This window comes from Felis catus, chromosome D3, assembly GCF_018350175.1.
Source record: "Felis catus isolate Fca126 chromosome D3, F.catus_Fca126_mat1.0, whole genome shotgun sequence".
Lineage (NCBI taxonomy): Eukaryota > Metazoa > Chordata > Mammalia > Carnivora > Felidae > Felis > Felis catus.
The window spans coordinates 23,350,911-23,365,518 of record NC_058379.1 but is presented as its reverse complement, the minus strand read 5'-3'; the positions used below and the strand labels follow the sequence as shown (position 1 = coordinate 23,365,518).

General features: G+C 44.9%; 1 protein-coding gene across 12 annotated transcripts in view; it reads right to left on the bottom strand.

Annotated features, from left to right (window-relative positions):
• Positions 1–14,608, bottom strand: part of AP1B1 (adaptor related protein complex 1 subunit beta 1) — an 85,657-nt gene that overhangs the window by 35,672 nt on the left and 35,377 nt on the right. For 11 of the 12 annotated variants that reach the window (XM_045042294.1, XM_023241599.2, XM_045042295.1 and 8 more), the window contains one exon: positions 40–102. In XM_045042294.1, the coding sequence (XP_044898229.1) occupies positions 40–102 (63 nt within the window). Of the gene's footprint in view, positions 1–39; positions 103–12,229; positions 12,321–14,608 lie in introns of all 12 variants that reach the window. The other variant, XM_006938560.5, reaches the window with a different exon arrangement.

Here is a 14,608-nt window from a genome sequence, read left to right as displayed (position 1 = left end):
AAAGGGTAGGAAGAGACCCCACAAAGAAACAAACAGTACCTTTCTTGGTGGTGGTGAAATATTTTGAGTCGGTCATTTTGGTCCCTTATCTGTGGCCAGACTCTGCAAGACAAAAAAAAGGGGTGACTTTCCATTGTGTCCATTCTGTTTTCAGTTACGGAGCATAGGAGGAGAAGGGAAGGATCCAGCACACATGTGGTGTGGGAAGATAGCTTCTTATCTCTCTCCTGGGAAAAGGGGCTGTTAGATAATGGCTGATCAGATTTTGGAAGGTCATTCTGAGGGAACTATCAAATTTCTGAATGTGCATATCCTTTGACCCAGCAGTTCTACTTTTTTTTTTTTTTTTTAACTTTTTTATTTTTTGAGAGAGACAGAGAGAGAGGGAGACACAGAATCCAAAGCAGGCTTTAGGCTCTGAGCTGTCAGCACAGAGACCGACATGGGGCTGAAATTCATGAAGTGTGAGATCATGACCTGAGTAGAGAAGTCAGACGCTCAACAGAGTGAGCCACCTAGGCACGCCAGCAGTTCTGCTTCTAGAACTCTCTCCCACAGAAATACCTACACACAGATACAGGGGTTTTACTGCAGCACTGTCTGTAACAATACACTGTTGGAAATTAACTCAAATACCCATCAATAAGGGAATGGCTAAGTACTCTTGAGTCCACAGATTAAAAAGCACTTAGTTACAGCCACCCCTTCGTGGTGCTGATTCCACCCAGCACTGTCCTAAGTGCTTCACACAAATTAACCCATTAAAGCCTCATCACAGCCTCATGGAGGTACTCTTGTGATCCCATATAGTCAAATGAGCTTGGAAGATGCCAAATTTGAAAAGATGGGAAGATTTCTTTTCTCCCCAACTTTTCCGAGCTTCTCTAATAGTGGTATGTACTATTCGTCTCTAGAGAGGGCTAGAATCTATCTATATACTGTAGACTCTCCAGCATTCCTCAAATCTAACTGGCCAGTTTCCTCAAAGCATCTGTCAGGACATCTCCCAATGACTTTTGTCACAGTGTGAAGTGCTGTTCTAAGGCAACAGGACAAAATACCAAGGCACCCTTGTTCATTCAACATTTTCTGAGTATCTACTATGTACCTACAATAGTTCACCTTGATGAACAGATGAAGATTAAAGATGCTACACAGGGGCCAAGCACCCTGGATACATGGCAGAGGTTCTTGAGGTGGTTCTAACGTTTAGAAGCATCCATTTACAGAGCCCCTATCACAGACAAGGGTTTTACACATATCATCTCATTTAATCCTACCAATAAGATAACTGGTTTTTAACCCTATTTTACAGATGAGGAAACTGAGGCTCAGGGTTGTTAAGTAACTTGCCCAAACATGGCTTGTAAATGGCTAAACTGAGAGACGATCTCAGGGCTGCCTGAGCTCAGCAGCTGTATTCTATCAATGAAGGAATTGTTTCCCCTACCTGAAAGGGAGGACGGAGCCCTGACAGGGGCTAAGGACTTGGTCCAAACACCATAAGACCTTCAAGTACAACTGTTCAGTCCTACCTGTAATCTCACATGGTACAGAAAACCACACAACCAAAAAAATACGAATTTGAATGGAAAAAATTCACTCACATTGTCCCTTTTGTTGCCTCCATGGAAGAGACTTAAACATAGAACCCATCGAGGGCGCTTGTGATGAACACTGGGTGTTATATGTAAGTGATGAATCACTAAATCCTACTCCTGAAACCAATATCATACTACATGTTAACTAATTAGAATTTAAATAAAAACCTGAAATCAAAAAAACATTTAATAAATTCATTACAAATAAAAACATAAGGGCACCTGGCTGGCTCAGTTAAACATCTGACTCTTGACTTCGGTTCAGGTCATAATCTCATGGTTTGTGGGATGGAGTCCTGTGGTGGGCCTCTGCACTGACTGGTGCGGAGCCTGCTTGGGATTCTCCCTCTCCCTCTCTCTCTGCCCCTCCCCTACTCATGCTCTTTCTCTCTCAAAAATAAAAATAAGTACACTTAGAACAGAACAACACAGAATCCATTAACATCTTCTTTCAATGCGTTACTATGCGGGGCAAGATGGAGGTTAATGGTGGGATGGATGTGAGAGGTCAGGATCAGTTCAAAAGTCTCTGGAAACAAAGCTGACATAGCTCCTCTTCAGCCCAACTGAATTCTCCAGACTAAGCTTGTATTCATGGCAGGATGGCAATGAGACCGTTCCCCAACTGAGACACCCATAGATCTCGTCTCACTAATCAAAGGAAAACAAGCATGTGCTGTCTCAGGGCTGCCTTACATCCTTTGTGGATCCCATCAGAATAAAGGAATAAAGGCTTCACTGACAAAACAGTACAAAGAGGAAAACGACAATTCTACTTTCCTTTGGGGATAAAAAGGGATGGTGGCACTTTCCTGTAGGAGGTGCAGGAAAAAGCAGAAGAGACCGTGGCGTCTGATGATGGCAGACCCACAGGGGGACTCTAGCTTGCAGGCTGTGGCAGCAGCAGTCAGGGCTATGGACGGATCCACCAGGTCAGCCCGGTCCATGGGTCCATCCATCCTCCTTCCTCACACCCGGCCCAGGGTTCTGCACATGGCCAGTGTTGAGTCTGAGTTGATAGTTGTTAAAAGAAACGAAAAGGGGCCAAGGAACATCCCCAGGAGCCTCAGCTTGCTCTCTGACAGCTCGGTTATGTAACTATTTAGCATTTGTTTCCTACAGGAGTTTACTTACACTGAAAATAATTTTCTTTTGAGCACACATGAAGCCATTTTCTCAGAGAAATCGCACCAACCTACAGGGGTTTCTTTTGGAGTGTTGAAAATGAGCAGGTAAACAAGATCATGGGATGTCTGCAACACAACAAAGGGCTGTATGGCTTCAGGAGTCACAAGCATGAACACAACTAGCAGTGGGATCCAAAACAGAAGTACCCCATTTCTCCAAGTTTAGTCTAAGAAGAGGGATCAATGAAAGCAAAAGGGGCTAAAAATTATAGACCGAAAGAATCACAGTAACATATAAACCCCTCCATTGCTAAATCCAGAAGGAAATCAAAGTGAACAAACAGCAAAAACTACCTTAGATGTCTAATGTCTGCGCTGCCCAGAAATTCTTCCTTCTCCAACAGAGGAGGCTGTCGGGGGCTTTCCCTTTATCTGCAGGCACAAAACATCTGGGGGCCCCCTCAATTCCCAGAACACAACCTCCTGGGGACAGATCTGTGTTGTATGCAACCACTCAGGTGGAAGAAAGGGTAAGAAGCTTCTCTTTTGGGGGATTAAAAAAAGCAACAGAGCCACAGGGTCAGCTAATTAGACCCCTACAGCTGCTGTCACCCCTATAATGCTGAGCTTTGATGACACCCTTCCTTTCACAGGTGCTAAGCAACTACTCACAACTTAAACTGCTACCCAGCCCGGGTGCTGGCTGCTTCTTTTCTCTGCAGTGTCTATTTCGCATATCCCTCTGCAGAGGGCCCAAGGGGACTGATGATGCAGAAACTGTATCCCTCTGAAGTTGTTTCACATATAGGAAAATAAAGTGAAGGAGGAAGGGGTGGTAGGGAGAAGTGAAAACGCTTTTGCAAAGCCACCCAGAGCACAGATTTTAGAAACCTCCTTTCACTGTGGAAGATCAATTACACCTGGTTGATCTGCTAAGGGTGGTTATCTCCTGTGTCCTCTCTCTGCAGTTGCCTCTTAGATGTCAGTGCAAAAGATTTTTCATTCTTTCTGAAGCAATGGAGAAAACCCTACAGTTTGGTCTAAAGGACGAGACTTGCAGATGCCCCAGGAAAGGCTGGTGCTTACCCTGGCACCGCTCAGCTATCACCATATGCTGTGTCCCTACTAATGGAGGCCAAAGGGGTTAAAGACCTTGTGTGATGGATCTGATAGCACACATGAGCCACAACTGAAAACAGGCAGCCAATTCAGGCAAGAAAAAGCGTAGGGTTTGGATTCCATCTTTGGAAGTGGCAGGATGCACTTTAAAAAACAATTAATTGGAGGGAATTTTTGGTTTGGAAACTGCTCTGGCCAGTGTGATGAGTCACTTTTGCTAAGGAGACAGCATTCTGGGCTGGGATACCCCTCATTTTCAGCATTTACAGGCTAAGGAATGCCTCAAGGGAAGGGAAAGTCAAAATTAAAGAGGGGTACACCTGGAAAGACTGGTTCTGTCTCTGAGGAGCCACAGATGCTGTGCTCACCTTAAATCTACCTTCCCACACTTGCAAAGTTATGACTTTGATCCCATAATTCCAGGACGAGTCCCTAGTAATTTTACTTAAAAAAAAAAAAAAAAATCCTACCCACACTCCTGCTTTCCCCTGCCACCAGGCTTAAAGCAAAGAAACTGAGTAACAAAGCCTGAAATGGAGTAGTTTTATGTTTTCTAAAAGAATTATAAAGAAGTCCTTGGTAAGGGGGCACCTGGGTGGCTCTGTTGGTTGACTTTTGCTCAGGTCCCAATCACGCGGTTCGTTGAGTTTGAGCTCCACATCTGGCTCACTGCTGTCAGCCTGTCAGAGCAGAGCCAGATTCAGATCCTCTGTCCCCCTCTCTCTGCCCCTCCCCCACTGCACTCTCCCAAAAAGTAAGTAAATATTAAAAAAAAAAAGTCCTCAGTAAGAAACACTGACACATTGGCTAGGACAAAGATGTAATGCAATCTAAGAGTGGGAAAATGAGGTCCTAGGAAGAAAATGGAAGAAAAACTCATAAAAACATTCCCAGCTAAAGACTTTGAAGTTTAGCCACTGGAGTTAGAGTTAGATTTAAGGAAAAAAAGTCCTTAACACTTTCTAAATTTGTGAGTCTTCACATATCCCATTGTAGTTTTATGAACAAGAGATAAAGAATCTCTTTTTGTGTTTTAAGCTAATAAAACGTATTTAAATGTACAAAAAATACATGAAGAACATTGAACATATTTTAAGTTTTCTCCAAGGTCTCAAAATTGCTAATAACGGTAATTATTTTCTTTTCTTTTAATCATTAGTATTTTTTTAGTAGGCTTCATGCCGGTGTGGGGCTTGAACTCATGACCCTGAGATGAAGAGACCAAGCCAGCCAGGTGCCCCAACAGTAACAATTTTAAAGGAAAGAACACTGAATTGATGTTAGTTTACTTCATCTCTATGATCCAATTCCTCTCTTGAAAAATGGGGACGTCAGCACTTGTCGCTCTTAGTTCACTCATTTCTTCCGACAGGGGACAATGTGGGAATGAAAGCACACTGACAAGTATAAACATTGTAAATGTTGTGGGATTCCATTTACATGAAATTCTAGAATAAGTAGAAGAGCAAAACTAACTTATGGTGGTAAAAGTCAGATCAGTGGATGCTTCTATCTGAGAAGGACTGTCTTGAACGGGGCACAAAAGAACTCTAGGGTGGGGCGCCTGGGTGGATCAGTTGGTTGAGGGTCGACTTCGGCTCAGGTCATGATCTCATGGTTCGTGAGTTCAAGCCCCACATGGGGCTCGTTGCTGTCAGCACACAGCCTGCTTTGGATCCTCTGTCCCCCTCTCTCTCTGCTTCTCTCCCACTCATGCACTCTCTCTCAAAAATAAATAAAACATTTAAAAAAAAAAAAAGAACTCTAAGGGTGATGGAAATGATCTATTTTTATTTTTTTAGGGTTTTTTTTTAACGTTTATTTTACTTTTCAGAGAGAGAGAGAGAGAGCGTGCGCGCAGGGCAGGGACAGAGAGAGAGGGAGACACAGACTTTGAAGCAGGCTCCAGGCTCTGAGCTGTCAGCAGAGCCCAACGCGGGGCTCGAACTCACGAACCGTGAGATCATGACCTGAGCCGAAGTCGGACGCTCCAGCCAACTGAGTCTACCAGGCCCCCTATGATCTCTCTATTGACACACTACTGGCCAGACTATATGCTCAAGAGCTGAGCATTTCACTTGGTATAAATCATACAAATATTGTATTTTTTTAAACAACAAAATAAAACTCAATGCTGAAGAAGAAAAATAGAAAATTGTATACTCTAGAGGAAATAAAGCCTTTCTGAGTATGACATTAAATCAAGAAATCTAGGGGCGCCTGGGTGGCTCAGTTGGTTGAGCGTCCGACTTCAGCCCGGGTCACGATCTCGCGGTTCGTGAGTTCGAGCCCCGCGTCAGGCTCTGGGCTGATGGCTCAGAGCCTGGAGCCTGCTTCCGATTCTGTGTCTCTCTCTCTCTCTGCCCCTCCCCCATTCATGCTCTGTCTCTCTCTGTCTCAAAAATAAAATAAACATTAAAAAAAAAATTAAAAAAAAATAAATCAAGAAATCTAGGAGTTCAATTATATAAAAATTAAGTTTTCCTGCATGGCCAAAAACATAATTAAAAAACCCAAAAATATGATAAACACACACAAATTTTAATCATATTGCAGACAAAAGCCTATTTGCCTTAATACATAAAAAGTGTCTAAAAACAGAATGGCAAAGGATGCGGTGTGTTTGGAGAAAATGAACAATGGTTTAAGCTTACTTATAAGAGAAATTGATACTATAATGAAATACCATCCATCAGCCACTGGACTGGTAAAGACCCAAAAATCTGATAATATGCCATGCTCATGCTGATGTGGGAAAAAAGATACCCTCATATGATGCTAACGAGGGTCTATATTGCTACAGTCTCTACATCAATTTGGCAACAGCTCTGAAAATTGCAAAGGTGCTGACCCTTTGACCCAGCAAGTCTGCTTCTAGGAATTTGTTTTATTTATATTTACACACACACACACACACACACACACACACACACTGTGTAGATCATGTAGTTATTCGTGTAGCATCCTTTGTAACAACAAACTATTGTAAACACCTTAAATGTCCTTCCACAGAGTGCTTGTTTAAAAATTATGGCACAACATTGGGTGCCTGGGTGGCTCAGTTGGTTAACTGTCCGACTTCAGCCTAGGTCATGGTCTTGTTGTTCCCAAGTTCAAGCCCCGCATCAGGCTCTGTGCTAACAGTTCAGAGCCTGGAGCCTGTTTCAGATTCTGTTTCTCCTTCTCTCTCTCTCTCTCTGCCCCTTCCCCACTCGCGCTCTGTCTCTGTCTCTCTCAAAAATAAATAAACATTAAAAAAAATATATGGCACAACAGGGCACTTGGCTGGCTCGGTCGGTGGAGGGTGTGACTCCTGATCTCGGGGTTGTGAGCTCGAGCCCTACTTTGAGGGCAGAGAATACTTAAAAAAAAGAAGCAAGCAAGCAAGCAAGCAATCAAGCAACAAGCAGACACCTGGGTGGCTCAGTTGGTTAAGTATGCAACTTCGGTTCAGGTCATGATCTTACAGTTTGTGAGTTCAAGACCCGCATCGGGTTCTGTGCTGACAGCTCAGAGCCTGGAGCCTGCTTCAGATTCTGTCTCCCTCTCTCTGCCCCTCCCCTGCTCATGCTCTGTCTCTCAAAAATTAATAAACGTTAAAAAAATTAAAAATAGGGGCGCCTGGGTGGCTCAGTTGGCTAAGCATCCAACTTCAGCTCAGGCCATAATCTCACGGTCTGTGAGTTCAAGACCCACGTCAGGCTCTGTGCTGACAGCTCAGAGCCTGGAGCCTGCTTCAGATTCTGTCTCCCCCTCTCTCTGCCCCTCCCCTGCTCATGCTCTGTCTCTCTCTGTCTCAAAAATAAATAAAAGCATTAAAAAAATTTTTTTTAATTAAAAATAAAAAGAAAGAAAGAAAGAAAGAAAGAAAGAAAGAAAGAAAGAAAGAGTAAACAAGAAAAGTTAACAGTAGTTTCCTCCAGAAAAGAAGCTGGATTGCCAAGGGATAGTGTGAGAGACTGACCTTTCATCACTCACCAGCTTCTATCTTGGGAATTTTCTACCCTGTGCATAGATCACCTCTTTTTTTTTCTTCCAAGATTTTATTTAAATTCAAGTTAGTTAACATATAGTGTAGTATTGGTTTCAAGAGAATTTAGGGATTCATCACTTACATATAACACCCAGTGCTCATCACAAGTATGTATCACCTCTTTCAAATATAATGCAGGGTTTTTTAAAGTTTATTTGTTTTTTTTTTGTTTTTTTGTTTTTTTTTTTTCAACGTTTATTTATTTTTGGGACAGAAAGAGACAGAGCATGAACGGGGGAGGGGCAGAGAGAGAGGGAGACACAGAATCGGAAACAGGCTCCAGGCTCTGAGCCATCAGCCCAGAGCCCGACGTGGGGTCGAACTCACGGACCGCGAGATCGTGACCTGGCGGAAGTCGGAAGCTTAATCGACTGCGCCACCCAGGCGCCCCAAAGTTTATTTGTTTTTGAGAGAGAGAGAGAGAGAGAGAGAGAGAGAGAGACCACGCATGTGCATACGCACAAGCAGGGGAGGGGCAGAGAGAGACAGACAGCAGGCTCCTGAAGCAGGCTCCAGGCTCCGAGCTGTCAGTGGAGAGCCTGCTGCAGGGCTCAAACTCACAAACTGTGAGATCTTGACCTGAGCCCAAGTCAGACACTTAACTGACTGAGCCACCCAGGCACCCCAAACATAATGCAGTTTACAAAACAGGGGAGCATCTGTTGAAAGCACTGTTCCCAGCCCCATGCTTATCCTCAGTCTCAGCTCAAACACTCCAGACCCAGAGGGGTAGAGGTCTCCCCGACATTTGACTCAATCATATCATGGACTTCTCCACAGCCCTCCTCATGACTCTAATTTGGGATCTGTCCTGTTTTTTTTTTTTGTTTTTTTTTGTTTTGTTTTGTTTTGTTTTTAAATTTTCTTCAACGTTTATTTATTTTTGGGACAGAGAGAGACAGAGCATGAACGGGGGAGGGGCAGAGAGAGAGGGAGACACAGAATCGGAAACAGGCTCCAGGCTCCGAGCCATCAGCCCAGAGCCTGACGCGGGGCTCGAACTCACGGACCGCGAGATCGTGACCTGGCTGAAGTCGGACGCTTAACCGACTGCGCCACCCAGGCGCCCCGGGATCTGTCCTGTTTAATGCTGTCAACCCAGTGACTGGCACTATGCCTGGCACATTCCAGGAGCTCACCAAATGTTTGCTGACAAAATGAATGAAAAGGCTCCCAGAGAAGTCACAAAACCAGGGGCCTATAACAAATCAAGATAAGAGGGCTCCCAGATGAGAGTGACGATGGGGCAGACCAGGGACATAAGCCTTTGTGGATAACTTTCAACAAACATGGCAAGGCTGACCCAATGCCAAGATACCTGCCAGGAAATCTAGCTTTGCTACCAACAGCTGTATGACCCTGGGCAAATCCCCTCATCTCTGGGACTTACTTTTTCCAATTGTCAAACAAGAAATTGTTTCCAATTGTCAACCAGATCAATGGCTTTTCAAGCCCCTTCTTCTTTTCAAACTGTTTAAAACAAAAACATGACTGCCCTGGTTGACATAACACTGGGGGACCTACAGCCTAGCTCATTCCAGAATGCTCAACTCCCCTCCTTCACCAGGGGCCCTTCAGGCAACCCACAGTTCCAGGGACAAGAGTTTCAGCCTATCAAATGACAGATAAACTCCCTCCCACATCTCACGTTTTGTGATTCTCTGCTAGATGAGAAATCCATTTTTTCACCAATGAGTGTTCTTCCAGGCTATCAAACTAGAGGAAATGAAGCATGATCATTCTCAGAGCATGACAGAAGACGTTTCCAAGGGACAAGAGAAAACAAATGCAGAATGCAGCATGGCCAGCAAACCTTATTAGGTCTTCAGTAAGAAGGAAAACAGTAACAAGCCAAGCAATTCCCCAAACGGCCCGCCAATGGCCAGGGAAAGGACTTTTCTAGTCTCAGAGCAGTGATTCGTTCCAGAACAACCTATGCTCTGCAATCGAGAGGCATGAAGTTGGCGGCAGTAGCACAGTCCGCTACGCATGGTGGGCACTCAGTGAATTAACAAGGGAGACCATCAGTACCGTGAGATGAGCCAGAGAAGCAGCTCTAGGAAAGGGAAAGGGGAAGGAGATATTTGGCAAGGTCTGATCCAGCCACCAAGACTCATCTCTGAATTCAAGGATATTTAAGCAGGGGAAAAATGATCCCTGAAAGTCTGTGTTGGTGGCTTCCAACTTTAGTGCTGTTTAAAATTGTCACCGTTGGGGTGCCTGGGTGGCTTAGTTGATTGAGGGTCCGGCTTTGGCTCAGGTCATGATCTCACACTTTGTGAGTTTGAGCCCTGGGTCAGGCTGTGCTGACGGCTCAGAGCCTGCAGCCTGCTCGGGATTCTGGGTCTCCCTCTCTCTCTGCCCCTCCCCAACTCACAGTCTGTCTCTCTCTCTCAAAAATAAATAAACAGGTCACTGTTAAACCCTTGCCTGATGAACAGCTGTTCAGAAGCCTGTTCTAGGCACATGTTAGCTCAAGGACTGTCAAGACTAAGCTAGAAAGAATGAATAAGAGGGGTTAGGGTGGTGCTGTTTCTTCTTCGTTTAGAACAGAAAAGCCAAACTTAATCATCCCACACGTTTGGCTGTTTCAGTTCTGTCTCAAAGCCACAGGTTGATTCATTCACAAATATTCCCCTACTCTGTGCCACGCTATGGATTATGTGCCTGCCCCATGAAGCCTAGAGTTTATAATAAGAGATAATGATTCTACTCACCACCCAGCAATCACTCATCACTGTTCACTTATCTGACTGGCCCTCGTAAAAGGAAAAAGGTCCTGGGGCACCTGCGTGGCTCAGTCGGTTGAGTGTCCAACTTTGGCTCAGGTCATGATCTCATGGTTCATGACTTGGAGCCCCACATGGGGCTCCATGCTGGTGGTGTGGAGCCCGCTTGGGATTCTCTCTCTTTCCCTCTTTTTCTGCCCCTTCCCTGTGTGCACTTTCTCTCTCTCTCCCTCTCAAGAATAAACAAAGTAAAAAAAAAAAAAAAAGGAAAAGGTCCTCACAGGTAAGTCCTAAAGTTCACTTTATATACAGGGAAATAGGTAAGGCCAACTTGAAGACTAAAAGGTGAATCAGCAGTAGAGAAACCAGATTTCAGACTTTCTCTCTGAGACAATGTGGTCGCCAAACTCAGACAGACAGGCTCTTTCAAGTCGGTTCAAGAATTGTGAGAAAATAAACTGTGTTCGTCTTTAGGCTTGGCATGAAATTCAGAACAAAGGTGGCAGTGCTAGTCGTAATGGCAAACAGATGAGCACCATGGGCCAGACACTGTGTAAAGAGCTTCGCATTTAATCCTCACAATAATCTGTGGAGAAGGTACTGATAATATCACCAGTTTACAGATGAGGAAACTGAAGCCCAGAGAGATCAAGGCATTTGTCTGGAGTCACACGGCTAGAAAACGGTAGCACTGACCCTCTCTATCCCTGCCTCATAATAGGTCCCACAGGTCCCATTCTGTCCAGCAAGGCAACTTCTCCTGTCTGAATGAAGCCCTGGTAGAAACACACACACTCCAAGCTAAAGGATACGTGAAATATGTTGCCACACATCCCTGCAGAGTCCCTCGAATGTTGAATTACAGGTTATTTCAGGGCCAGCCCATCCAGCTTGGACAACACGAATGTCAAGTTTGGTAACGTGCCTAGTGAAAGCCTGTCTGGATGAGTGTGCTGAGTTATGGGCCTCCTGGGATTTGAATGAAAAGTGACTAGCCAAAATCAATCTCCTGAGACCCACTAGCAATTAAAACCTCAAAATGAAAAGGAAGTAAAGGCAGGCACATGCCATGTTCTTATGTTAGCACTGGGTCTCTAGAACCTATTTCTAGAATTGCATGCCAGTTTTCAACTATCTACAGACAGTAATGTTTGGAAAGATCTGCTATCAAGAAAAAGAGGCCAAAGACTATAAAACAAGGTGCCTTGGGGGCGCCTGGGTGGCGCAGTCGGTTAAGCGTCCGACTTCAGCCAGGTCACGATCTCACGGTCCGTGAGTTCGAGCCCCGCGTCGGGCTCTGGGCTGATGGCTCAGAGCCTGGAGCCTATTTCCGATTCTGTGTCTCCCTCTCTCTCTGTCCCTCCCCCGTTCATGCTCTGTCTCTCTCTGTCCCAAAAATAAATAAACGTTGAAAAAAAAAAAATTTAAAACAAGGTGCCTTGAGATCTCAGTTTTCCCATCTATACAATGGGAATACTTTCTGAAGATCTGTCAAGTGTTGGAGTCATCCATTCAGCATGTGTAACAGTGTGGGGCACTGTCAGCTCTGAGATGGGATTGTGCCCCACACAGGAGCATGCACACAGCAGACAAAGGACAGTTTTCCCTCTGGGATCTTACAGATGCAGAGGTCAGGTAAAGGACTGTGGGTGAACGGCAGAGCAATCATGCCTTCCCGATGAGTGCCACCATTGCTCAGACGAGGAGGGTTCTGTGAATGAGAGAACATCCAGGGACGCCCTCTTAGAGGAACAAGGGCTTGCCTGGATAGGAAAAGATGATCACATTTGTAAAAGGAGGGCTGAGGGTGACCTGGAAAAGACCCACAAGATGCTAAACCGCTGAGGCTAAACCGCCAGCAACACTGACTAGGGTGCAGGCTCTGTGCTAAGTGGTTTATAGCCCCTCTCTCATTTAATTCTCAAGGTAACCAACCCATTTATAAGTGAGGAATTAAAGATGCTGAGAGAGGAGTGACTTATCCAAGGCCAAAGCCAGCCTGCGTGTTCAGGAGTTTGTGAGAAGCCCTGCCTGGCTGAAGGCAAGGACTTGGGAAAGAAAGGAGTAGATGAGGTGAGGCAAAGAAGGATGAGATTCACAGACGGTCTTGGATGCCAGAGCATGTTAGATCCTGCAGGCAGAAGATGCAGTGATCCTGTCAAAGGACAAGTCTCACGCTAACAAGCATTTGACACTGCTGATCACTCCCTCTTCCTTGAAACACTTTCTTCCCCTGGATTCTAGGATGCTGTGCTCTCTGCCTTCCCCTCCATCCCACTGCCTGCTCCTTCTCAGTCTCCTTTGTGGGTTCTTCCTCGTCTCCCTCTTCTTCAATGCTGGAGGGCCCTAGGCCTGGTACCTCTTCCCTTCCCCACCGATGTTATCTGGCCTCTTTGGTAAGCTCACCCAGTGTCAAGGCTTTAAGTATCATCTACATGCTGACACCCACAAGTTTACATCCCTAAACCCAACCTCTCCCGTGAACTCCCAGCACAGATACCCAAATTGCCTAATCGACATCTGAACTTGAATGTCCATATAGCTAACAGGCAGCTCAAACTTAACAACTGACCTCAAGCTATAAAAACCTCAGTTGCCCTTGACAACACACACTCTCCCTCACATCCCACATCTAATCTATCAGCAAATCCTACTGGGTCTACCTTCAAAATGAATCCAGAATCCATAAAGCGGATTCACTACCATCACTACCACCAGGCCCCAACCTACCATCACTCTTTATTGGGATTACTACCAAAGCTGTTTCCACACTGCTTCCAACAACTCACTTCAGCAACAGGCAGAATGATCCCATTATCGTCTAAGGCAGAAAGTGCCACTCTTCTGTTCAAAATCGTCCAACGGTTCCCTGCTTCACTCAGAGTAAATCTCTACCATGAGAGATTTTGAGGCCAAAATCTCTACCATGGCCTCATGGACTATAAGGCCAGTATGAGATACATCCCTTCTGTCTCATACCACCCATTACTCCTTTCAACTCTTTTCCCAGTGTTTTCCCCATCATCCTCTCAATTCCAGCCACATGCGCCTCTTTGCTGATCCTTGAACACAATAGGAGTGTTTCTATCTCAGGGCCTTTGCACATGCTGTGATGGTCACTCTGCCACAGAGGCTTTCTTCAGATAGTGTCATGGCTCAGTCCCTCACCTCTTTCAAATCTCACTCAAATGTCACCTTCTCTGACCACTTTATTTAAAATTGTACACATCCCTGGGGCACCTGGGTGGCTCAGTCGGTTAAGCATCCAACTCTTGGTTTCAGCTCAGGTCATGACCTCACGGTTCATGAGATCTAGCCCTGTGTTGCGCTCTGCACTGATAGCGTCCCTTACCCTCTCTCTCTCTCTCTCTCAAAATAAATAAACTTCAAAAAAAATTGTATACATCCCCAACCAATTCCCCAACTCCCTCTTTCTTTCCTTCTTTTGTATTTCTTCAAGGTACTTATCACCAACATACTATAAAATTTATTTATTTATTAAAATTTTTTTTTAAGTTTATTTATTTATTTTTGAGAGAGAGAGAGAGAGAGAGAGAGAGAGAGAGAGAGAGAGAGACAGCACAAACAGAAGAAGGGCAGAGAGAGAGGGAGACACAGAATCCAAAGCAGGCTGCAGGCTCTGAGCTACCAGCACAGAGCCGGATGTAGGGCTCGAACCCACAAGCCGTCAGATCATGACCTGAGCTGAAGTCGGTCGTTTAACCGACTGAGCCACCCAGGAGCCCCTATAAAATGTATTTATATTGTCTATTTTTTTCCCCTCCATAATGTGCTTCATGAAGACAAAGATTGTGTCCATTTTATTCACTACTGTGAAGCTCCTAGACTGTTATCTGGCAAACAGTAGATGCTCAATAAATGTCTGAACGATTAGTGCTCAACTCTCCACTCCGGGAAATTTCAAGTTTTGTAAACCAACCTCAGCTAGAGACCAGCTTCCCCTGTTCCATTTACAGGGTGTGCCAGCATCAGAAATGC